The 26,447-nt window shown below is 32.3% G+C and overlaps 1 protein-coding gene across 1 annotated transcript in view; it reads right to left on the bottom strand.

Moving 5' to 3' along the window:
• The window catches only part of Or22c (Odorant receptor 22c), a 66,156-nt gene that overhangs the window by 36,210 nt on the left and 3,499 nt on the right, over window positions 1–26,447 (bottom strand). The window contains 2 exon segments of the mRNA XM_075294984.1: window positions 8,988–9,169; window positions 23,879–24,069. Coding sequence (XP_075151099.1) covers window positions 8,988–9,169; window positions 23,879–24,069 — 373 coding nt within the window.

The following is a 26,447-nucleotide window of genomic DNA, read 5'->3' on the forward strand; positions in this document are numbered from 1 at the left end:
ATACAAGAATTGGATCTGTTCATAATTATATATAGTCCTCATATAAACCGATACCGAGAATTGCTTTACAGAGCCTCCTGAAAGAGCAAATCTTATCCAATCCGGTTGAAAATTGGTACGTGATATAAGATTATGTCCTCTAACAAGCATGCAAAAATTAGTCCATAATTATCTAAAGCCCCCATATAAACCGCTCCACAAATTTCACCACTGGAAACTTCTTGGAGGAGTAAATTTCATCCGATCCAGTTGAAATTTAGTACGTGATGCCAGTATATGCTCTCTAAAAACTATGCAAAAATTGATCCATATTTGTCCCGTTTTTATACCCTGCGCCACACTGTGGAACAGGGTATTATAACCCAGCAAAAAAAGCGTCGCCACAAAAGTAGTGGAGATGTTCTTTTTGGATCCAGAAGTGGTACAAAATTGGCTCAGAAGCGATGAACTTAACATGGGGTTGTCCTAGGATGGATGTCCACCATTTCAACAGCCGTTACACTGAATTTGCATCACTTTTTAAGGTGTGATCCGAAATCAGTGTTTTGGATGTGAATTCAAATATATTGTGATATTTTTCCAAATAAATAACTTTTTTTATTTTTTTTATGATTTTTAATGCATTCCAGTGCTTGTCTAAAACTTGGATGTGAATTCAAAAATGTTGTGATATTTTTCCAAATAAACAACTTGTTGTACCCTCCACCATAGCATGGGGGTATATTAACTTTGTCATTCCGTTTGTAACACAACGAAATATTGCTCTTAGACCCAATAAAGTATATATATTCTGGGTCGTGGTGAAATTCTGAGTCGATCTGAGCAGGTCCGTCCGTCCGTCTGTTGAAATCACGCTAACTTCCGAACGAAACAAGCTATCGACTTGAAACTTGGCACAAGTAGTTGTTATTGATGTAGGTCGGATGGTATTGCAAATGGTCCATATCGGTCCACTTTTACGTATAGCCCCCATATAAACGGACCACTAAATTTGGCTTGCTATTGCTCTAAGAGCATAAGCGTAGGAAGGCCTCTGGGGAGGGGGCTGAGACCCCCCCAGAAAAATTTTAGCCCCCCCAGAATTTGAAACTCTATTTATGATTTTCCATTTTTCAATAAATGTCAATATTTTTTTTAATTTTTATAAAAATTAAACAAGTATATACAATCGCACAAAGTTCCGCTAAAGACTTTCATGAACAATCGAATTACTTGGGTTGTGATAGCAGTTGCCGATGGCAATGTTTTAAGTCAGATATTTATGAAATAAAGCTGTGGTTGAACTTATGATTGATTTAGTTTAGTCAATTTAATTTAATTTTTAAAATAGTAATTGATATTAAAACTATTCTTTCATAAATTAATATCTTAATAATGCTGCGAAAAAGCGTTGGCAAAAAAGTAGTGAAAATGTTCTTTTGGGTCAAGAAGTGGTGCAAAATTGGCGGAGAAGCAATGAATGTAATATGAGCTTGTCATAGGATAAATGCCCACCGTTTCAACAGCCGTTGCAATGAATTTGCATCACTTCTTAAGGTGAGATCCGAATTCAGTGTTTTGAATGTGAATTAAAAAATTTTGTGATATTTTACCAAATAAATAATTTTTATATTGTTTTTATGATTTTTAGTGCATTCTGACGCTTGTTTGAAACGTTTTTCCCCGAATAATTTCCAAAATTATCGATTTTTCTATAATGGATTTAGCAGTTTTGTGGCAAAATTTGAATAATTTGTACCAATTTATTTATTCGTACTCTTTTTTTAAACTATTAAAAAAAAAGAAAACAAAAAATTACACATTAAAATATGAAAAAAATTAAGTAAAAAAACTTCCTGTATAGTTAAAATAATTGAGGACATTTTTGGAAGTACTTTTAAAGTTGTGCCTTTAGAACAACTCACAATTTTTTTGCAGGGAAAAGTGTGGAACTACTTTTAGTTGCTTTATTACAAATTAATTGTTGAGTTATTTTGATGTCTAATTTTTTATTCAATTTTATGAAATAAAACATTAATTGAACCTATAAGTTCAGTCTATAAATTTTTAGATAGGGGGGCTATAGCCCCCCCTAGCAAAATTGTCTAGCTACGCTAATGTCTAAGAGAAGCAAATTTCATCCGATCCTGTTGAAATTTGGTACATGGTACATGCAAAAACTGGTCCAGCCCCCATATAAACCGATCCCCCGATTTGGCTTGCGGAGCCTCTAAGAGAAGCAAATTTCATCCGATCCGGCTGAAATTTGGTACATGGTGTTAGTATATGGTCTCTTATGACCATGACCTATGTAAACGATCACCAGATTTGAACTCCGGAGCCTCTTGGAAGACCAAAATTCATCTGATTAAGGTGATATTTGGTAAGTGGTGTTAATATATGGCCTCAAACACCCATGCAAACATTGGTCGAAATCGGTCAGTAATTATATATAGGCCCCATATAAACCGATCCCAAGATTTGACTTCCGGAGCCCCTTGGAAGAGAAAAATTCATCCGATTCGGTTGAAATTTGGTACGTGATGTTAGTATATGGTATCCAACAACCATGCAGGAATTGGTTCACATCAGTCCATAATTATATATATAGCCCCCATATAAACCGATCCCCAGATTTGACTTCTGGTGCCATTTGAAGAAGCAAAATTCATCCGATCTGGTTGAAATTTGGTACGTTGTGGTAGTATATGATATTTAACAACCATGCCAAAAGTGGTCCATATCAGTCCATAATCATATATAGCCCCCATATAAACCGATCCCGAGATTTGGTTTTGGAGCCTCTTGGAGGAGCAAATTTCATCCGAGTCAGTTGAAATTTGGTACATTGTGCTAGTATATGGCCGTTAACAACCATGCCTAACTAGGTCCATATCGGTCTATAGTTATATATAACCCTCAGATAAATCGATCTCCAATCACACAAAAATTGGTCCATATCAATAATTGTATATAGCCCCCATATAAGCGACCACCATATTTCTATTCTGGCTCTCTACGTATCGTGCAAAAAGTCCATATCGATTTATAATTATTTGTAGACTTACCTATAAATAACTTTTTTGTCTAATATATACCACGTATGGAATAACTCACAATTTAGAAAACGATGTGAAGAGGTTTTGAGATACCACAACCCAAGTAATTCGATTGTGGATAACACTTTTTCGTAGAAGTTTCTACGCAATCCATGGTGGAGGGTACATAAGATTCGGCCTGGACGAACTTAGGGCCGTATATACTTGTTTTTTTTTTTATGAATTTTAATGAATTCCAGCGCTTGTCTGAAACTCTTGACATCACACACTTTCAAAATTCGAATTTCTTCTAGAATGGATTTAGCATTTTGATTTCGACAAAATTTAAATAATTTGTACCATTTTATTAATTCTTACTCTGCTTTAAACCTATTTAAAACAAAAGAAGTAAGTAAAGTCTAAAGACTATATTATACCCTTCACCACTATGTTATGCAGACCAAAGTTTGTGTTACCATCTCAAATCATTCAAATTTGATTGGGGGTTATTATGAAGTTTTATATTCCTATACACAAATATTTACATCTTAACCGATTTGGAGACAATTTTTTATACTTTAGGAAAATATATAGAATTATAATTTAAGTCGGCTAACGCCCTGGGATAAAACACAATGTTAGTAACAGGTTGGCTGATAAGTCCCCGGTCTAACAAAGAAAAACACATTTTTTTTTGTCAAAATTCGTTTTTATTATTCAACATAGTTCCCTTCAAGAGCGATACAATGATCCAATTCCAATTTTTTGATACCATTTTGGTAGTACTCCTTCGGTTTTGCCTCAAAATAGGCCTCAGTTTCGGTGATCACCTCTTCATTGCAGCCAAATTTTGTTCCCTGCGAGCATCCTTTTGAGGTCTGAGAACAATAAAAAGTCGCTGGGGGGCAGATCTGGAGAATACGGTGGGTGGGGAAGCAATTCGAAGCCCAATTCATTAATTTTTGCCATTGTTCTCAATGACTTGTGGCACGGTGCGTTATCTTGGGGGAACAGCACTCTTTTCTTCTTCATATGGGGCCGTTTTGCCGCGATTTCGACTTTCAAACGCTTCAATAACGCCATATAATAGTCACTGTTGATGGTTTTCCCCTTCTCAAAATAATCGATAAAAATTATTCCATGCGCATCCCAAAAAACAGCGGCCATTACTTTGCCAGCGGAATTTTGAGTCTTTCCACGCTTCGGAGACGGTTCACCGGTCGCTGTCCACTCAGCCGATTGTAATACACTCGGGTGTATTACGAGTTAACAGCTGCAAACACCGCTCAGAATCATCAACACGTTGTTGTTTTTAGTCAAATGTGAGCTCGCGCGGCACCCATTTTGCACAGAGCTTCCGCATATCCAAATATTGATGAATGATATGACCAACACGTTCCTTTGATATCTCTAAGGCCTCTGCTATCTCGATCAACTTCATTTTACAGTTATTCAAAATCATTTTGCGGATTTTTTTGATGTTTTCGTCAGTAACCATCTCTTTCGGGCGTCCACTGCGTTCACCGTCCTCCGTGCTCATTTCACCACGCTTGAATTTTGCATACCACTCAATTATTGCTGGGGCAGAGTCCGGAAACTCATTATCAAGCCAAGTTTTTGCTTCCACCGTATTTTTCCCTTCAGAAAACAGTATTTTATAAAAACACGAAATTCCTTTTTTTCCATTTTTTTTCACAATAACAAAAGTTGCTTCACAAAAGACGCTCTATCTCACAAACTAAATGACTTACAGACGTCAAATTTTGACACGAATCATTTGAAGGTTGGTACCATATAAAAATAATATGCATAATATGCATATATATATATATATATATATATATATATATATATATATATATATATATATATATATATATATATATATATATATATATATATATATATATATATATATATATATATATATATATATATATATATATATATATATATATATATATATATATATATATATATATATATATATATATATATATATATATATATATATCGTCCGATTTATGGAAGACAAAGTTATCTATAGATTTTGTAGCAATCTAAGAAGTTTTTGTGCACATCTGGTCAGATTTAAGTATATGTTTATGGAAACATAAACCATTATACAGCACCAAACATATTTGAGGTATTTGGGATGGAAGAGAAAATGTAGATCTATAAAGTGGTACAGTCGGCCCCGCCCAACTTAAGTCTTTCCTTACATGTTTTGTTAAGTTCTGGGGGACAAAACTGGGATTGAACCAATGGCTTTTTATACGCCATTCTAACCAATACACCACTGTGGCTTCCCATTTATATCCCATCTTAATAAACTAGTCCTCAAATATGACTTCTTCAAAAGCATATTTTCCACACAATTCGCCTAAAATTCTATACATGATGTGGGTATGCAACATTAAAATTTGTTATAATTGTCCCACAACTACATATAGTTCTCAATAGGCTTAGGTTAGGTTTAGACCGATTAAGATTCGGGCTCACTTAGACTATTCAGTCCATTGTGTGAGTGTCCTGCATTTTGTGTAAGGCGTAAGCAAATTTATATACCGATCCCCAGATTTGACCTCCGGATTCTCTTTGGGGGGCTAGCTTCATCCGATTCGGTTGAAATTTGGTATTTGATTACGCCTTACACAAAATACAGGATACTCACACAAGAGGTGTTTTGTTGATTCCTTTTCCTCCGCATCATGGCAGCTCATACAATAGTCATTATACTTTGCACCAATAGTTTTTGCAAAATCGCCTATTAGGCAGCGACCCGTTATAGCAGATATCAGGAGTTATATCTGGCGTCTCGAGAACATTAGCATATCTAGTGTGCGGTTTAAGTTTAAATGGGGCCATATTTGCGTGGTGTCGTTACAACCCTTGCAATTCTCCCATCGAGCATTTGCCATTATGACAGCCTTCTCAAGCAGTAATAGCCAGAGGCATACCAACAGATTCTAGTTCCCCCGGAATATGTAAGGTAGTTCCTGGCCTTGCTAGCTCATCTGCTTCGCAGTTGCACGGTATGTTCCTATGGCCAGGCACACATATTAGGTGAATATTGTACTGCTCAGCCATCTCATTGAGAGATTTGCGGCAGTCGATGGCCGTTTTCGAGTTGAGGAACACAGAGTCCAAGGATTTTATTGCAGGTTGACTGTGTGAGTATATATTAATGCCAATATTGCTTGGAGCATTACTTCTCAGCCAATTCACCACTTCTCTTATTGCTATTATTTTAGCCTGAAAAACACTACAGTGATCAGGTAATCTTTTCGCTATTCGAAGTTCTAGATCTTTAGAATATACTCCGAAACTCACTTGTCCATCCAATTTGGAGCCATCAGTGTAGAAATCTATATACAGTGAAACCTCCCAAACTTGGACACTCTGAAAACCGGACACCTCCCAAACATGGACAGTTGTCTGGGGACGTTTTCTATATTAACACATTAAAATTAACCTCTCAAACCTGGACACCTCTCAAAGGTGGACAAAATTTAGGCGACCGTGGGTCCGTGTACACCACGCCTCACTGTTGGGAATTAGAGTTTCAAACTTTTTGTCGAAAAGTGGTCTCGCCAAAGTGGAATCCACTACGTTAGGCACATCTGGCATTATTTTGAGGACCGTACTGTGACCGTAACATTTTTCCGACCACAGAGATAGCTCGCGCAACCCCACAGCCGTTGTTGCAGCTGACTGTTTGGCCAAAATGTCTAAAGCCAATAGATGCAGTATGACATTAAGGGAATTCGTTCCTGTCTTGCTGAATGCACCTGATATACAAAAGCACGCCATACGCTGAACTTTGTCTAAACTTGTCGGCTGGTGAAGTGTCGGCCACCAGACTACAACACCATATAGCATTATAGGTCTAACCACTGTCCTGTATAGCCAATGCACAATTTTTGGTTTTAGTCCCCACTTTTTCCCTATTGCTTTTTTGCACGAGTATAAAGCTACCGTTGCTTTCCTTGCCCTTTCTTCAATATTACCCAGCAAAAAATTTGGAAGTTCTTCCAAAGGCACAACTTTAAAAGCACTTCCAGAAGATGCACTCCCAATGATGTTCTTTATTTTAACTACCCAGGAAGTTATTTTAATTCAATTTTTTATAACTTGGTTTTTTCATACTTTTAATGGGTAATTTTAACTTTTTTTGTTTCAAGTATGTTAAAAATAGAGTAAGAATTCATAAAATAGTACAAATTATTTAAATTTTGTCGAAAAAAATGCTAAATCCAATATGAAAAAATTGTGAATTTTTGAAAATATTTCAGGTCTAACGTTTCCGAGAAGCGTTAGAATCCATTAAAAATTATAAAAAATTTAAAAAAAAAATTGTTTATTTGACAAAATATTACAGAATTTTTTAATTTACATCCAAAACATTGAATTCGGAGTACACCTAAAGAAGTGATGCAAATTCAGTGCAACGGCTGTTGAAATGGAGGACTTCCGTCCTATGACAAGCCCATGTTAAATTCATCGCTTCTGCGTCAATTTTGCACCACTTCTGGATCCAAAAAGAGCTTAAAGTTCAGCTTCCTGTCCAAAATGACGCCAAGGTATTTCGCACAATCGCCAAAGGGAATTTCAATACCTCTAAGGAAATGGGCCTAACCGTGGGAGTTTTGCGATCCTTGCAGTACCCCAAGACCATTATCTTTCGCCCATTTCTCAGTCATCCGTGGGGCTCTCTGTATAATATCTCTAACTGTTGATGGGAATTTTCCCCTGACTTGCTAGCGCCACATCATCTGCGTATGCCACCACTTTTATCCTTTCTTTTTCTAGGGAAACCAGAAGGTTATTTATAGCAACATTCCAAAGAAGAGGTGATAGAACTCCTCCTTGAGGAGTGCCTCTGTTAACATACCTTTGTATGTTTGCTTGTCCTAGTGTGGCTGAAATGCGTCTCTTCCATAGAAGTTCGTCTAACAGCGTAAGTATACGTGGATCAACATTCAGAGTTGTCAATGCATTTAATATCGAGCTCGGATGGATATTATTGAACGCCCTTTCGATGTCTAGAACGCCCCTAGATGTCAATAAAGCTGACTAGTTCATGCAGGTCTCAGTAGACCTGCATGCTGTCGTTTCGAGAGCAAACTTGAATCGATGCTAGTTCTCAATAGGCCTACCTCCAGATTCGAGTTCTTGTGCGATAAGGAATCTTTTTTAGATTAGCAAAAATAATGATTTATCCTTTTGCTCTCGTTCTTTTGATTTCGTTTAGAATGTCCCAACGATCTTAGAAGGAATATGTGATAAACGAAATCGAATTATACTTATTAAAGTGTGTAAATAAATTTAATTTGTAGTCGAAGGACAAATCTCCAAAACTCTATCGTATTGAATTAATTTTATGGTTTGATTAAATATTTTTCAAGTGTACATTTGTACTTCAATGCCCTAGAATTCACATTTTATCGAAAACTCGTGGTTAAGTCGATTCTATCCATATTCAGCAATTCGATTGTTTGCCACCATAAATTCTTAGTTTTGCTAGGCTAATGGCCTAGTCGCAGACTTGTGTTCTTCGATTTTACCACCCACCCAAACGTCCTGAATCAGACATACTTGATTAAACAAAGTGCTATGCGGCAAGGACGATTTGCTAGCTTTCAGTCTACAAATACACATACAACCAACCACACATACACACACACACTCATATTTCTACATACATTTAAAAGTCCAAGGATTTTATAGGGTCCATAAACGCAATACCATCATGAATAAGGGAGAACGAATTTCAATCGAAGTTGCATTTTGATGTGTTTTTGCGCAAATATACTTTCACAACGAATTGGCTACAAATGCAGAAGTGTATGTTTGTATACTTGAGGTAGCCTTTCTTATTGATATTCCTCTGGGTTTTTTTCTTTTATTATTATTTTCATTGTTATGCGGTGAAAGGAGCGGGAGGAGTGGGAGAAGTGCATTACTTACCAACATTAAATCCAAAAGACTTGAGCATAAAACTAATGCTGCCGACAGGAAATGCAACAAAACGATAAGGGTAAAGTTTGTTGTAAAATCCGAACATAAATCGATGATCGCATTATGACGTTCTACGATGGCTGAGAGCTGTTGGCGAAAACGTTGATTTTGTACCACAGATGAAGTTTCACCTTTGGAAAAAAAAAAGAATACAGAAAAGCAAAATAGAATAAAAGTTTGTTAAATTATAGATATTTAAATATTATAATTTTAGAAGAAATGTTTAGTAAAACATTTTCATATGCCTTTAAACATTAGAAGGTGACTACTCCATACCTCACTCCAAGGAATTGAATCCATAAGTCCTATTGGTGAAGCTATTCAACAATTTAATCAACAATAAACGAGTATATACGGCCGTAATTTTTTTTTTAATGGCAAGACATCTTAAAAAGACTTAACATCGTCTTCTATATGTACGTTAGATCATACGTAGTCTAGTGGTTTATACAAATAAAAGCAGATTACATACGTATATAATTCAGTTCTTGACCGGTATATATAGGGAATTCTACAAATAATTACGAACCGATATGAACTTTTGCACGGTAATTAGAAACCCAGAATTTAGTGGGGGTCGCTTTATATGGGGGCTATATACAATTATGAACCGATATGGACCAATTTTTGTATGTTTGGGGATCGGTTTATCTGGGGGCTATATATACCCAGCAAAAAAATTTGGAAGTTCTTCCAAAGGCACAACTTTAAAAGCACTTCCAGAAGATGCACTCCCAATGATGTTCTTTATTTTAACTACCCAGGAAAATCTTTTAATTCAATTTTTTATAACTTGGTTTTTTCATACTTTTACCCCCATTTTCATAAAGCTCCGTTAGTGTTCCGTTAACTAACCAACATTTAAACTGTATTATGGAAGAAGCTGTCATCTTGCATATATATTCCATATGCCAGTTAGGAACTTAACTGACGAAAATTTTCCAGTTAAAGTTAACTGGAGAGAAGATATTTGCAATTTACTTTCTGTTAACTGGCAGTTAAAGCCTAACGGAGCTACATGAAAATGGCCGTTAATGGGTAATTTTAACTTTTTTTGTTTCAAATACGTTAAAAACAGAGTAAGAATTCATGAAATGATACAAATCACTTAGATTTTTTCGAAAAAAAATGCAAAATCCAATTTGAATAAAATGTGAATTTTTGAAAATATTTGAGGTCAAACGTTTCCGACAAGCGTTAGAATCCATTAAAAATTATAAAAAATTAAAAAAATTATTTATTTGACAAAATATCACAGAATTTTCTAATTTACATCCAAAACATTGAATTCGGATCACACCTAAAGAAGTGATGCAAATTCAGTGCAACGGCTGTTGAAATGGGGAGCTTCCGTCCTATGACAAGCCCAGGTTAAATTCATCGCTTCTGCGTCAATTTTGCACCACTTCCGGATCAAAAAAGAACATTTTCATTACTTTTTGGCGACGCTTTTTTTGCTGGGTAACTATAGACAGATATGGACCAATTTTGGCATGGTTGTTAAAGACCATATACTAACACCACGTTCCAAATTTCAACCGGATCGGATGAAATTTGCTCTTCTAAGATGCTCCGGAAGTCATATCTCAGGATCGGTTTATATGGGGACTATATGTTTTATAATTATTGACCTATATGAATAAATTTTTTCATGGTTGTTAGAGACCATATACCAACACTACGTACTAAATTTCAACTGGATCGGATCAATTGTTCTCCTCCAAGAGGCTCCGCAGGTCAAATCTGGGGATTGGTTTATATGGGTGCTATATATATTTATGAGCCGATATTGTCCAATTTTGGCATAGTTGTTAGGTATAACATACTAACACCATGTTTCAAATTTCAACCGGATTAAATGAAATTTGCTCCTCCAAGAGGCTACGGAGGTCATATCTGGCTACCGGTTTATTTGGGGACTATAGATAATTATGGACCGATATGCATAAATTTTTTCATGGTTGCTACACCCTCAAAAAAAATCGCTTCTCTAACATATGTTCCAAACATATTTTGCAGGAAGCACATATATTATTGGATGCTGCCGAAACATTAATATGTATGTTTTATGTGAACATATTATATGTTTGGAAGCATTTTGAGCCCAAAAATATTATATGCTTGGAAGAACTTTCCCCAAAGAAGATTGTGCTCATTCCCTAACATAATTTTCACTTCCACGAAATTTTTAGTTCTTGGTACCTTTTTCTGTAATACAAATAATGTTGAAGAAATTATTCAATTTTATAAATTTTTTAAATTTTACCTTTCGCCTGGACGGAGAATCGAACCGAGGACCATACAGTTTGTAAGCCAACATACTATCCACTGGGCTACGTAGCAGTTATAGTCACCAGTAAACAATTATCGTTATAAGTTACATTTATATAGCATAGTTTGCATCGCCCACGAGCCCATGCACACATAACATTATTTAAAAGAAAGATACATTTGTTGGCCACGTGGAGCAGTGGTTAGCATGTCTGCCTTGCATGCAAAGGGTCGTGGGTTTAATTCCTGCTCCGACCGAACCAATTTTTTTTTGTAATTTAGACATTTATACTATATTACATTTTTATAATGAAACTTCGAAATGTGGGTTATTAAAGATTTACAGTCAGAAAAAGTGCTTGATATAAACGAAATGGCTTTTGAATAAAATATTATTTTTTTATTGCAAAAATACCAATTTTATAACAATAAACTATTTTTGGTATAAAAGTTTGAAATTTTGGAAGAAAATCAAAAACTCTAACAAAAGAAGAGTATAAACATACATAAATAATTTTTTAATGTACACATAAATTTATTTAGGCGTGACCCGTTTTTTACTAGCATTTAACACCATTTTATGTTAAATGCCTTTAAAACTTATCGTGTTTTGTACTTAATTTCATTTTTACCTTTAAAGACGTTAAAAAATGTGTGTCCATAATACCAAAATGATAAACAAAACACTTGTCCACACATACATAAAATTCTCCTCTCAAGGCGAAAACACACGCTGTTTTTTTTCAAATCTCTGTGCTCTTGGTTCCGAATGTCCATTCTCTTTACTTCGAATACTCGTTCTAATATTCAAATTAAATAATATTTAGACTTAAGCATATCAAATTTTTGGCCTTATCATAAAGCAGTTTTCCGAAACAACATACAACCGTTTCACAGAAATTGTAAACATATATATGTTTACTCGAAATTTGTAAATTTATATATGTTTACATTCAATATATTATTTTTATGAAACATTCATGCCCCAAACAAAATTTATTTTAACATATTAACATATGTGTGCCAAACATTTAGTGTTAGTTTAGGAACATTACATGTTGGCACTTAAATATATTGTGTTTAAAAATTGTGCCCGAAACACATTTTGTTTATATCGGAACATATGAAAAACATATTTTTCTAACAGTGTAGAGACTATATACCAACACCACGGGCTAAATTTCAACCCGATCGGATGAAATTTGCTCCTCCAAGAGGCTTCGGAGGTCATATTTGGGGATCGGTTTATATGGGGCTATATATAATTATGGACCGATATGCACACATTCTTTCATGGTTTCTAGAGACCATATACCAACACCACGTACCAAATTTCAACCAGATCGGATGAAATTTGCTCCTCCAAGAGGCTTCGGAGTTCATATCTGGTTTTCGGTTTATAGGGGGACTATATATAATTATGGACCGAAATGCATACATTTTTTCATGGTTGCCAGAGACCTTATACCAACACCACGTACCAAATATTAACCAGATAGGTCGAAATTTGCTCCTCCAAGAGGCTTCGGAGTTCATATCTGGGTATCGTTTTATATGGGGACTATATATGGACCGATATGAACAAATTTTTTCATAGTTGTTAGAGACCATATACCAACACCACGTACCAATTTTCAACAGGATCGGAAGAAATTTGCTCCTCCAAGAGGCTTCGGAGGTCATATTTGGGGATCGGTTTATATGAGGACTATATATAATTAAGGACCCATATGAATAAATTTTTTCATGGTTGTTAGAGACCACATACTAACACCATGTACAACATTTCAACCAGATCGGATGAGATTTGCTCCATGAAAAGGCTCCGACGTTAAATCTGGGGATCGGTTTATATGGGGACTATATATAATTATGGACCGATATGGACCAATTTTTGCATGGTTGTTCGAGACCATATCTTAACACCACGTAGCAAATTAATCTGATCGGATGAATTTTGTTCCTCCAAGAGGCTGCGCAAGCAAAATATAGGGATCGCCTTATATGGAGCTATATGTAAAAGTAGTCGGATATAACCCATTTGCAAGACCATCTGACCTACGTCAATAACAACTACTTGTGCCAAGTTTCAAGTCGATAGCTTGTTTCGTTTGGAAGTTAGTGTGATTTCAACAGACGGACGGAAGGACGGACGTGGCTAGATCGACTCAGAATTTCACCACAATCCAGAACATATATACTTTTTGGGGTCTTACAGCAATATTTCGATGCGTTACAAACGGAATGATAAAGTTAATACACCCCCATACAATGGTGGAGGGAATAAAAAGTGGTTTACCATATAATTCGGCTGAATCTTAAATACTCAGAAACAGAATCAAACAGGGGGCTAATATGTACAGTAAACAACATCCGGTTGCTACCATATTTACAACACTCATCTGACAGCTGACAGATTTAATCAGCTAATTTTATTGTTACACACTGAAAAAACAGTGAACCCACCAGGAAGAAAACTTTTGATTAGTTTTAGAAATTTTTGATTTTTTTTAGAAATTTTTAACTAAACAGTATTACAAGCGCTGGCATCACGTCGATATCACAAAATTAAGTAAATATTTTTCGACAAATTCAAGAAAATTTATTAGACATAAAAATTTGTTTTCATTTATTAAAGAAAATTTGGTAGTTTGAAGGAAAAAAATTGGAGTCCAAAATTGCAAGAATGTCTTTAGTGACATACGAAGCTCATGATGGACGCTTTTGTAGTAAAATTTACAAATTTGAAGAAATAATGAACTAAATATTTTATGAGAAATACGAATTTAGTAAATCTATATCCTTAATTTGTGTATAATTTTTTCCCCGTCTTTTAGTTCATTTAACTAACGTACGCAAAAAATTATTAGAGTAAATTAAACTTTCTCCAAATATAATAAGTTCATGAACTAAAATATAGTTAAATTGGCTTTAGTGAGATAGTGAGTTCACTTTTTGTTGAGTGCAAGCTTATAAAAGCATTTCGATTTATTGCATTCAGGAATGGATGGAATTCAGACGTGACAGTGTGACTGCTTTATATTTGGCTGGTAAACCACAAGTGTAAAATGCGGGATTCTAGTTATATGAGAAGATGATGTACAATGGTAGTGAAAAATTATTCAATTTGTGAAGAAAAATTCTCATATGTAATTTCCATAAGAATTTAGCATATAAGACCCAAAATGAATCATCTCTGTGATGTGAATATGGTCATAAGCCATCGATGTTCCAAACTGTGCAGAGTTCACCAAAAGGTTCAAAGAAGTTAGATTGGAAAGATCCTAGGAGTTGATACGCTTGCGGCTATTTTCTGAATTTGGTTTTCTCCTCTGAGAAACCATTCCAAATTGTGCAGTTTGTGAATAGACAAAATGACCAGGTTTACTTGTCAAACGATCAGCCGAATATTTACACCTTCGATTGTCCACCAAAAAAAATCATGCCACAATTGATCCATAACGGCCTATAAGTCTATATAGCCCCTATATAAACCGATTCCCAGATTTGCCTTGCGAAGCTTCTTGGAGGACCAAATTTCATCTGATCCGGTAGAGATTTGGTACGTGATGTTAGTATACACTCTCTATTAACCATGAAAATATGGATCAAATCGCTTCATTATTATATATGCATAAGCATCAATCCCGAGATTTGACCTTAGGAACCATGTGGGGGAAGTAAATTTCATCCGAACCGGTTGAAATTCGCTACGTGTTATTAGTGTATGCCCTCTAAAAACGATGCAAAATTGGTCCATATCCGCACATAATTATATATATTCCCCATATAAAACCACACCCCAAGATTTAAATGTTGGGAAACCTCAAAGGAATAACAAATTTTATTTGATCCGGTTAGAATGGATGGCCTACTAAATTCCATGAAATTTGTCTTTCCGTTTGTAACAAATCGAAATATTGCTCTAAGATTCTGGATTGTGGATGGTATTGCAAATGGGCTATATCGGTCCCCTTTTACGTATAGCCCCCATATAAACGGACCCCCAGATTTGGCTTGCGGAGCCTCTTCGAGAAGCATATTTCATCCGAACCAGCTGAAATTTGGTACATGGTGTCGGTATATGGTCTCTAACAACCACCCAAAAAATGGTCAACATGGGTCCATAATTATATATAGCCCCCATATAAACCGATTCCCAAATTTCTTCCGATCCGGCTTAAATTTGGAACGTGGTGTTAGTAGATGGCCGCTAACAACCATACCACAATTGGTCCATATCGGTCTATAGTTATATACATAGCCAATCGCACAAAAATTGGTCCATATCGGTTCATAATCATGTTAGGTTGGGTATCAGGCTCACTTTTCAGTCCATTGTGATACCACATTGGTGAACTTCTCTCTTATCACTGAGTGCCGCCTCCTTTTTTTAGCCGACCTCCTTTTTATAGCCGAGTCCGAACGGCGTTCCAAATTGCAGTGAAACCACTTAGAGAAGATTTGAAACCCTCAGATATGTCACCATCACTACTGAGGTAGGATAATCCACCGCTGAAAAACTTTTTTTTTGTGTTCTGACCATTGCACCACGGTGGCTCCTTTCATAATCATGGTTGCCACTCAAGCCAAAAATAATCTGCCAAAATTTTATTTCTATAGAAAATTTTGTTAAAATTGTATTTCTATAGAAAATTTTGTCAAAATTTTATTTCTATAGAAAATTTTGTCAAAATTTTATTTCTATAGAAAATGTTGTCAAAATTTTATTTCTATAGAATATTTTGTAAAAATTTTATTTCTATAAAAAATTTTGTCAAAATTTTATTTTATAGAAAATTTTGTTAAAATTTTATTTCTATAGAAAATTTTGTCAAACTGAATTATATATGTATTTAATCAGTATTTTTATACCCTCCACCATAGGATTGGGGGTATATTAACTTTGTCATTCCGTTTGTAACACATCGAAATATTGCTCTAAGACCCCATAAAGTATATATATTCTAGGTCGTGGTGAAATTCTGCGTCGATCTGAGCATGTCCTTCCGTCCGTCTGCCCGTCCGTTCGTCTGTTGAAATCACTCTAACTTCCAAACGAAACAATCTATCGACTTGAAACTTGGCACAAGTAGTTGTTATTGATGTAGGTCGGATGGTATTGCAAATGGACTATATCGGTCCATTTTTACGTATAGCCCCCATATAAACGGACCCCCAAATTTGGCTTGCAGAGCCTCTAAGAGATACAAATTTCATCCGATCTGGCTGAAATTTGGTACATGATGTTAGTATATGGTCTCTAATGACCATGCAAAAATTGGTCCATATCGGTCCATAATTATATATAGCCCCCATATAAACCGATCCCCAGGTTTGGCTTGCGAAGTCTCCAAGAGAAGCAAATTTCATCCAATCCGGTTGTAATTTGGAACATGGTGTTAGTATATGATCTTTAACAACCGTGCCAGAATTGGTCCATATCGGTCCATAATTATATATAGCCCCCATATAAACCGATCTCCCGATTTGGCTTGCGGAGCCTCTAAGAGAAGCAAATTTCATCTGATCCTGCTGAAATTTGGTACATGATGTTAGTATATGGTCTCTAATGACCATGCAAAAATTGGTCCATATCGGTCCATAATTATATATAGCCCCCATATAAACCGATCACCAGATTTGACCTCCGGAGCCTCTTGGAAAACCAAAATTCATCTGATTCAGTTGAAATTTGGTACGTGATGTTAATATATGGCCTCAAACACCCATGCAAAAATTGGTCAATATCGGTCCATAATTATATATAGGCCCCATATAAACCAAACCCCAGATTTGACCTCCGGAGCCCCTTGGAAGAGAAAATTCATCCGATTCGGTTGAAATTTGGTGCGTGATGTTAGTATATGGTATCCAACAACCATGCAGGAATTGGTGCATATCAGTCCATAATTATATATAGCCCCCATATAAACCGATCCCCAGATTTGACCTCCGGTGCCTTTTGGAGAAGCAAAATTCATCCGATCTGGTTGAAATTTGGTACGTGGTGGTAGTATATGATATTTAACAACCATGCCAAAAGTGGTCCATATCAGTCCATAATCATTTATAGCCCCCATATAAACCGATCCCGAGATTTGTTTTGGAGCCTCTTAGAGGATCAAATTTCATCCCAGTGAGTTGAAATTTGTGGATGACAGTCTTTCGTAGAAGTTTCTACGCAATCCATGGTGGAGGGTACATAAGATTCGGCCTGGCCGAACTTACGGCCGTATATACTTGTTTAATTTAATATATACCACGTATGGACTTACTTACAATTTAGAAGACGGTGTCGGGAGATACCTTGCCATCGGCAAGCGTTAACGCAACCCAAGTAATTCGATTGTGAATGGCAGTGTTTAGAAGAAGTTCCTACGCAATCCATGGTGGAGGGCACATAAGCTTTGGCCTGGCCGAACTTACGCCCGTATATACTTGTTTCATTTCAAATTAAACTTTTTCAAATCAAATGAATCATTTGGAGTTTTTTAATGATATTTTGACCAGACCCAGATAATCGTTAATAATCAGGAATAGATACCATTATTTCATTATTGTATCAATTAATGCCGTGATCGATTCGGAAAAAAGTGTCTGTGAATTTGAAAATCACTTTCTAAAATATTCAAACAAACTACAGATAACATTTTATTTAAAAATTTAAAGCCTTTCTGTCCCACTGTAATCCAGTTGATGTACATACATCTGAAGAAGATGAGTAGACAAATTATGGTAAAACATAAAATATGAGGGTGATTTATTGAAAGCTGGTACTCTACTTAAGAAACTTTTTTTTTTATTACATTCTCAAAATTCTCTTTATCCAGAATCAATGTAAGACATCATTTTTTTATTTTCTTTTATTTCACTCGTCATAAATCGATAACAAAAAAAAAAAGCATAACTATTCAGTTGTAAAAACAATTGCTTTCCTGCTGAACTTCCTTTTACTTTTTTAAGTCTTTCTATTTTCTTTGTGGAAGTCAAAAGGGCAATAAGTTGCAATAAGTATTTGGTATTTGTATTTGTTCAACATAATTGAGTTTGTTCTTAGCTTTGAATGGGAGATAATAAAAAATGTATTAGTTTCCTTTTGTTTCCATGTTCGTTGGGCTTAAATTTTTTCTTTTGCTTTGAAAAAAAAAAAATTAACAATGTGATAAGATAAGAACTCATAATTTGAACCATTATTTTTCTATTACATACAGTTCGTAATAGATTTCGATTTTCTTTAAAGAATATTTTATAAAAGAGTTATAAAAAATTAACAAATGTTCCAGATTTTTTTCTAAAAATATCGAACTATTTAAGAAAGTTGAATAATTTTATATTTTCAGCAAGAAAATACAAAGTTTCCCTAAGAGAAAATTCCACTCGAAAAAATTCAAACTTTCATTATGATCGCTAATAATATTAACCCTTTGACTACCGATGTCCACTTAGGAGGACATTCGAAAACGACAATAAATTCTATTTCCTTACTTAATTTCGATTTATTTCTCGATTTTATTTTAAAGTAGAGGTTTTAATCTAAATAAGCTATAAATATTTCATATATTGGTGAGCACTAAAAAGCATTCCACCATAGGAGGGGGGGTATATTAACTTTGTCATTCCGTTTGTAACACATCGAAATATTGATCTAAGACCCCATAAAGTATATATATATTCTGGGTCGTGGTGAAACTCTGAGTCTGGTCCATTTGCAATACCATCCGAATTACATCAATACCAACTACTTGTGCCAAGTTTCACGTCGACAGCTTGTTTGGTTCGGAAGTTAGCGTGATTTCAACAGACGGACGGACGGAGGGACATGCTCACATCGACTCAGAATTTCACCACGACCCAGAATGTATACTTGTATATGTATACTAGCAATATTTCGATGTGTCATTTTATTTTATATCCTATGGTGGAGGGTATAAAAATAAAATGAATAAAAAATTTAAGATTTTTTTTTTTAATTTATTTCTATAGAAGATATTGCTAAAATTTTATTTCTGTAGTCAATTTTGTCAAATTTTTATTTCTACAGGAAATTTTGTCAAATTCTATTTCAATAGAAAATTTTGCCAAAATTTTATTTGTATAGAAAATTTTGCCAAAATGTTATTTCTATAGAAAATTTTGCCAAAATTTTATTTGTATAGAAAATTTTGCCAACATTTTATTTGTATAGAAAATTTTGCCAAAATTTTATTTCTATAGAAAATTTTGCGACAATTTTATTTCTATCGAAAATATCGCCATTATTTTATAACTATAAAAAATTTTGCCAAAATTTTATATCCATGGAAAATATTGCCAAAAGATTATTTCTATCGAAAATATTGCCAAAAGTTTCTTTCTATAGAACATTTAGCTAAAGTTTTATTTGTATACAAAATTTTTCCAAGGGTTTATTTCTATAGAAAATTTTGCCAAAATTTTATATCTATAGAAAACGTTGTAAAAATTGTATATCCATCGAAAATATTGCCAAAAGTTACTTTCTATCATAAATATTGCCAAAATTTTATTTCTATAGAAAATTTTGCCAAAATTTTATTTCTATAGAAAATTTTGCGAAATTTTTATTTCTATAGAAAATTTTGCCAAAATTTTATTTGTATACAAAATTTGGCTAAAATTTTATTTGTACAGAAAATTTTGCCAAAAGTTTATTTCTATCGAAAATTTTGCCAAAATTTTATTTGTACAGAAAATTTGGCTAAAATTTTATTTGTGCAGAAAATTTTGCCAAAAGTTTCTTTCTATACAAAAATTTTGACAGAATTTTATTTTTATCTAAAATTTTGCCAAAATGTTATATCCATTGAAAATATTGCCAAAGGTTTATTTCTATCGAAAATATTGCGAAAAGTTTCTTTCTATAGAAAATTTAGCTAAAATTTTATTTGTATACAAAATTTTTCCAAAACTTTATTTCTATCGAAAATATTGCCAAAAGTTTATTTCTATAGAAAATTTTGCAAAAATGTTATTTTTATGGAAAATTTTGCCAAAATTTTATTTCTATAGAAAATGTTGCCAAAATTTTATTTCTATAGAAAATGTTACAAAAATATTTTATGCATCGAAAATATTGCCAAAAGTTTACTTCTATCGGAAATATTGCCAAAATTTTATTTCTATAGAAAATTTTGACAAAATTTTATTTCTGTAGAAAATTTTGTCAAAATTTTATTTCTATAGAAAATTTTGTCAAAATTTTATTTCTATAGAAAATTTTGTCAAAATTTTATTTCTATGGAAAATTTTGTCAAAATTTTATTTCTATAGAAAATTTTGTCAAAATTTTATTTCTATAGAAAATTTTGTCAAAATTTTATTTCTATAGAAAATTTTGCCAAAATTTTATTTCTATAGAAAATTTTGTCAAAATTTTATTTCTACAGAAAATTTAGTCAAAATTTTATTTCTATAGAAAATTTTGCAAAAATTTTATTTTTATAGAAAATTTGGCCAAAATTTTGTTTCCATAAAAAATTTTGCCTAAATATTATTTCTATAGAAAATTTGCCTAAATTTTATTTCTATAGAAAATTGTGTTAAAATTTTATTTCTATAGAAAATTTTGTAAAAATTTTATTTCTATAGAAAATTTTGTCAAAATTTTATTTCTATAGAAAATTTTGTCAAAATTTAATTTCTATAGAAAATTTTGCAAAATTTTTATTTTTATAGAAAATTTTGCCAAAATTGTATTTCTATAGAAAATTTTGCCAAAAGTTTATTTCTATCGAAAATTTTGCCAAAATTTTATTTGTATAGAAAATTTGGCTAAAATTTTATTTGTGCAGAAAATTTTGCCTAAAGTTTCTTTCTATACAAAAATTTTGACAGAATTTTATTTCTATCTAAAATTTTGCCAAAATGTTATATCCATTGAAAATATTGCCAAAGGTTTATTTCTATCGAAAATATTGCGGAAAGTTTCTTTCTATAGAAAATTTTGCTAAAATTTTATTTGTATACAAAATTTTTTCCAAAACTTTATTTCTATCGAAAATATTTCCAAAAGTTTATTTCTATAGAAAATTTTGCAAAAATTTTATTTTTATGGAAAATTTTGCCAAAATTTTATTTCTATAGAAAATGTTACAAAAATATTATATCCATCGAAAATATTGCCAAAAGTTTATTTCTATCGGAAATATTGCCAAAATTTTATTTCTATAGAAAATTTTGCCAAAATTTTATTTCTATTTCTATAGAAAATTTTGTCAAAATTTTATTTCCATAAAAAATTTTGCCTAAATTTTATTTCTATTGAAAATTTTGTCAAAATTTTATTTCTATAGAAAATTTTGTCAAAATTTTATTTCTATAGAAAATTTTGTCAAAATTTTATTTCTATACAAAATTTTGTCAAAATTTTATTTCTATAGAAATGGTGTCAGACGGTAGTGAAGTGATAGTCGTTTTGGGGCCGGTAACAACTTTGGGTCAATAATCGGTGAAGGACTGACGACTATCATGCAAACTACTACCACAACTACTAGCATGTTTACGAGCGTATTGTATGCCCGAAGGCTCAGTGATGAAATTCTAGGCCCGGAGGTGTCAGTGCGGCAACTGTAGGGCCGAAGGTCTCAGTGGTGGAGCTGTAGGCAAAATTTTCTATAGAAATAAAATTTTGTAAATTTTGCCTACATTTTATTTCTATAGAAAATTTTGCCTAAATTGTATTTCTATAGAAAATTTTGTCAAAATTTTATTTCTATAGAAAATTTTGTCAAAATTTTATTTCTATAGAAAATTTTGTCAAAATTTTATTTCTATAGAAAATTTTGCAAAAATTTTATTTTTATAGAAAATTTTGCCAAAATTTTATTTCTATAGAAAATTTTGCCAAATTTTATTTCTATAGAAAATTTTGCCTAAATTTCATTTCTATAGAAAATTTTGCCAAAATTTCATTTATATAGAAAATTTTGTCAAATTTTATTTGTATAGAAAATTTGGTCAAATTTTATTTCTATAGAAAATTTTGTCAAAATTTTATTTCTATAGAAAATTTTGTTAAAATTTTATTTCTATAGAAATTGTTGTCAAAATTTTATTTCTATAGAAAATTTTGTAAAAATTTTATTTCTATAGAAAATTTTGCAAAAATTTTATTTTTATAGAAGATTTTGCCAAAATTTTATTTCTTTAGAAAATTTTGCCAAAATTGTATTTCTATAGAAAATTTTGCCAAAATTTTATTTCTATAGAAAATTTTGTCAAATTTTATTTGTATAGAAAATTTGGTCAAGTTTTATTTCTATAGAAAATGTTGCCAACATTTTATTTCTATAGAAAATGTTGCCAACATTTTATATCCATCGTAAATATTGCCAAAAGTTTCTTTCTATAGGAAGTTTTGCAAAAATTTTATTTTTATAGAAAATTTTGCCAAAATTGTATTTCTATAAAAAACTTTGCCAAAATTTTATTTCTATAGAAAATTTTTCAAATTTTATTTGTATAGAAAATATGGTCAAAATGTTATTTCTATCGAAAATATTACCACAATTTTATTTCTATAGAAAATTTTGTCAAAATGTTATTTATCGAAAATATTGCCAAAAATTTATTTCCATCGAAAATATTGCCAAAAGTTTCTTTGTATAGAAAATTTAGCGAAAATTTTATTTGTATACAAAATGTTTTTTAAAGTTTATTTCTATCGAAAATATTGCCAAAAGTTTATTTCTATAGAAAATTTTGGCAAAATTTTATTTCTATAGAAAATGTTGCCAAAATTTTATATGCATCGAAAATATTGCCAAAAGTTTATTTCTATCGAAAATATTGCCAAAAATTTATTTCTATCGAAAATATTGCCAAAAGTTTCTTTCTATATTCTATTGCAAAAATTTTATTTTTGTAGAAAGATTTATTGGTATAGAAAATATTGTCAAAATTTCCATTTAATAATAAATATTTACTAATATTTGAAATAAGCTAACACAAAGATTAGTTAGAAATACAAAGTTCTGGTGGATTTATGTCAAGCACCATAACCTTTAGCTAAACACAAAACCATTGCATGAACTTTGATCCACTTGTGAGCATTTAAATCATTACAAATTGAACGTAATGAGCATTAATTGTACATTTATTTCAAAAGGAATGAGTGTAAATTATTTACGCTAGCAACAAGAGGAAGAAAGTAACAAATTCGTGAAATTTCGCCGTCATTATCCACAACACAAACTAATGCCAGCTCTCCATTACTATGTAATTACATTCTAATTTACGTATAACATGTGCGAAACACACATGTACATGCATGTGTTTATTTACTTGTATCATATTCGTCAGTAAACATATCACAATTTAAGCATACCCCGGTAACATCCCCCGCCCCACACTCTGACTAGTACGCAAGTACAACTACCCCAAAAACAAGTTAATATGAATGTAGTGTGTATAAATATTTAAATTTAATTTGCATTTTGAGATTGTGGATATGTAAGCATTCGTGGTGTGTGGGTGTGTTGGTAAGTATGTGTGCGTGTCTATATGTGGGACCATGCATTCCCGTTTTGCGTATTTTGCCATCGACTTACATTCACTTAACTCTGCAAATATGCTGCGTATGTCATGCTGCAGCATACTGAATATTCCACACATATACATGCAGGCACACACAAAGAAACCATCACAGAAACTAAATGTGAACACTGTCATGGCACCGGATGATGTTAGCATGGCATATGTAAAAGGAAATAACGGATACTTTAGAAATATTTCCGGTACACTGGTTTGAAATGTCATCCACCGGAACAAAAACACACACACACACACCCACACATAAAATGCGGAATGGCAGCATTCGTGTCATCGAAAAGTTGTCGTAAGAACACAATTTTTAACACATTTGAGAGGCGAGAGCAGCATGAGATGAAAAAAAAAGAAACGAGAGAAAAATACAGAAGATATCAAATATTTGAAATTTCAACAAAACTATTCACGTCAACAATTCATCAATATAATCTCACACAAAAATCGATCTTTTTGTGACATATTCCTATAGCTGTGCTGGAGCAATTTGTGTTCATATTTGCTTATATTTTCATATAAAACACTGTGCAATAGGTATTTGGTGATTGAAATGAAAATACCTTTAAACGATAAACAACTATAGTGTATATGCAAAAAACTACCAGCTATTAGAATTCTTTTTTTTTCTGAATGTTCATGATACTGAAATGAAAATAAACTGTGATTCAAGATTGTAGTGCATTAGAGTTTTTTGTGCAATATTTATATAAGGATACAAATAAAGTCTCAGGAGCAAGGGTCAATACTAATATTATACAGATTGGCTGATGCACATAAAAAGCAAGTATACTTTAACCTTCACTTAAGGATTTTGGTATTGATTCCGAACCAAATGTGCGAACCCTCTACCATGGATTGCGTAGAAACTATAACTGTAGTAGAAATATATAACTATAGACCGATATGGACCTAGTTAGGCATGGTTGTTAGTGGCCATATTCTAGCACAATTCAACTGAATCGAATGAAATTTGCTCCTCCAAGTCGATAGCTTGTTTCGTTCGGAAGTTAGCGTGAATTCAACAGACGGACGGACGGACATGCTTAGATTGACTCAGAATTTCACCACCACCCAGAATATATATACTTTATGGGGTCTTACAGCAATATTTTGATGTATTACAAACGGAATGACAAAGTTAATATACCCCCCAGCCTATGGTGGAGGGTATAAACATTTTGAAGCAAAGATTATGAACTTTATTTTAATAAAACAAAATCATTGTTATAAAAAATATTTTTTAAAATGCGTATCTTAAAATATAGTTTGTGGAATCTTTAAGATCACGAAAATATTTTTTTAGTGTATGTTAACTTTGTCATTCCGTTTACAACACATCGAAATAGTGGTCTCAGATCCCATAAAGTATATATCGCATATTCTGGGTCGTGGTGAAATTTTGAGTCGATCTAGCTATGTCCGTCCTTCCGTCTCTTGAAATCACGCAAACTTCCAAGCGAAACAAGTTATCTACCTGAAACTCGGCACAAGTAGCCGTTAATGATGTATGTCGGATTCTATTGTAAATGGGACATATCCGAAAACGTTTACGTATACTCCATACTTAAAGTTTTTATGGTCATTTGAGCTACAATTCTTTCAATGGAATTTTTTAGTTTATCACCAACTTTTATTTCCAACACCTTCTGTTGAGGAGCAATAATTTGCAAAATCTACCAAACCATCACGAATTCTATCAATCTACCAAACAATAAAAGAATTTGTCAAAATGTTACTCCTATAGAACAAAAAATTTATTTCTATAGAAAATGTGGTCGTAATCTTATTTCTATAAAAAAATTTGGTCAAAATTTTATTTCTTTTTTTTTGTCAAAATTTAATTTCTATAGAAAAATTTGTCAAAATCTTATTTCTATAGAAAATTTTGTTTCAATAAAAAATTTGCTCAAAATTTTATTTCTAAAGAAAATTTTGAAAAAATTTATTTCTATAGAAAACTTTGTTTCTATAAAAAAATTTGGTCAAAATTTATTTCTGTGAAAATTTTTGTCAACATTTTATTTCTATAGAAAATTTTGTCAAAATTTTATCTTGGTAGAAAATTTAAAAACGAAATTATTTCTATAGAAAATTTTGTCAAAAATTTATTTCTATTTATTTATTTCTAAAAAAAAAATTGAAAAAATTTTTTTTCTATAGAAAATTTTGTTCTATAAAAAAATTTTTGTCAAAATTTTATTTCTCTAGAAAATTTTGTCAAAATTTTATTTTGGTAGAAAATTAAAAAAAAAGAAATATTTACAAAAAAAAAATTGTAAAAATTTTACTCCTATAGAAAATTTTGTCAAAAATTTATTTCTAGAGAAAATGTTGTCAAAATTTTCTATAAAAAATTTGGTCAACATTTTATTTCTGTTTTTGTAAAAATTTCATTTCTATAGAAAAATTTGTCAAAATCTTATTTCTATAGAAAATTTTGTTTCAATAAAAAATGTGGTCAGAATTTTACTTTTAAAGAAAATTTTTAAAAAATTTATTTCTATAGAAAATGTTGTTTCTATAAAAAATTTGGTCAATATTTATTTCTACGAAAATTTTTGTCAACATTTAATT

This window comes from Haematobia irritans, chromosome 2 (genome assembly GCF_050003625.1).
Source record: "Haematobia irritans isolate KBUSLIRL chromosome 2, ASM5000362v1, whole genome shotgun sequence".
NCBI classification, from domain to species: domain Eukaryota; kingdom Metazoa; phylum Arthropoda; class Insecta; order Diptera; family Muscidae; genus Haematobia; species Haematobia irritans.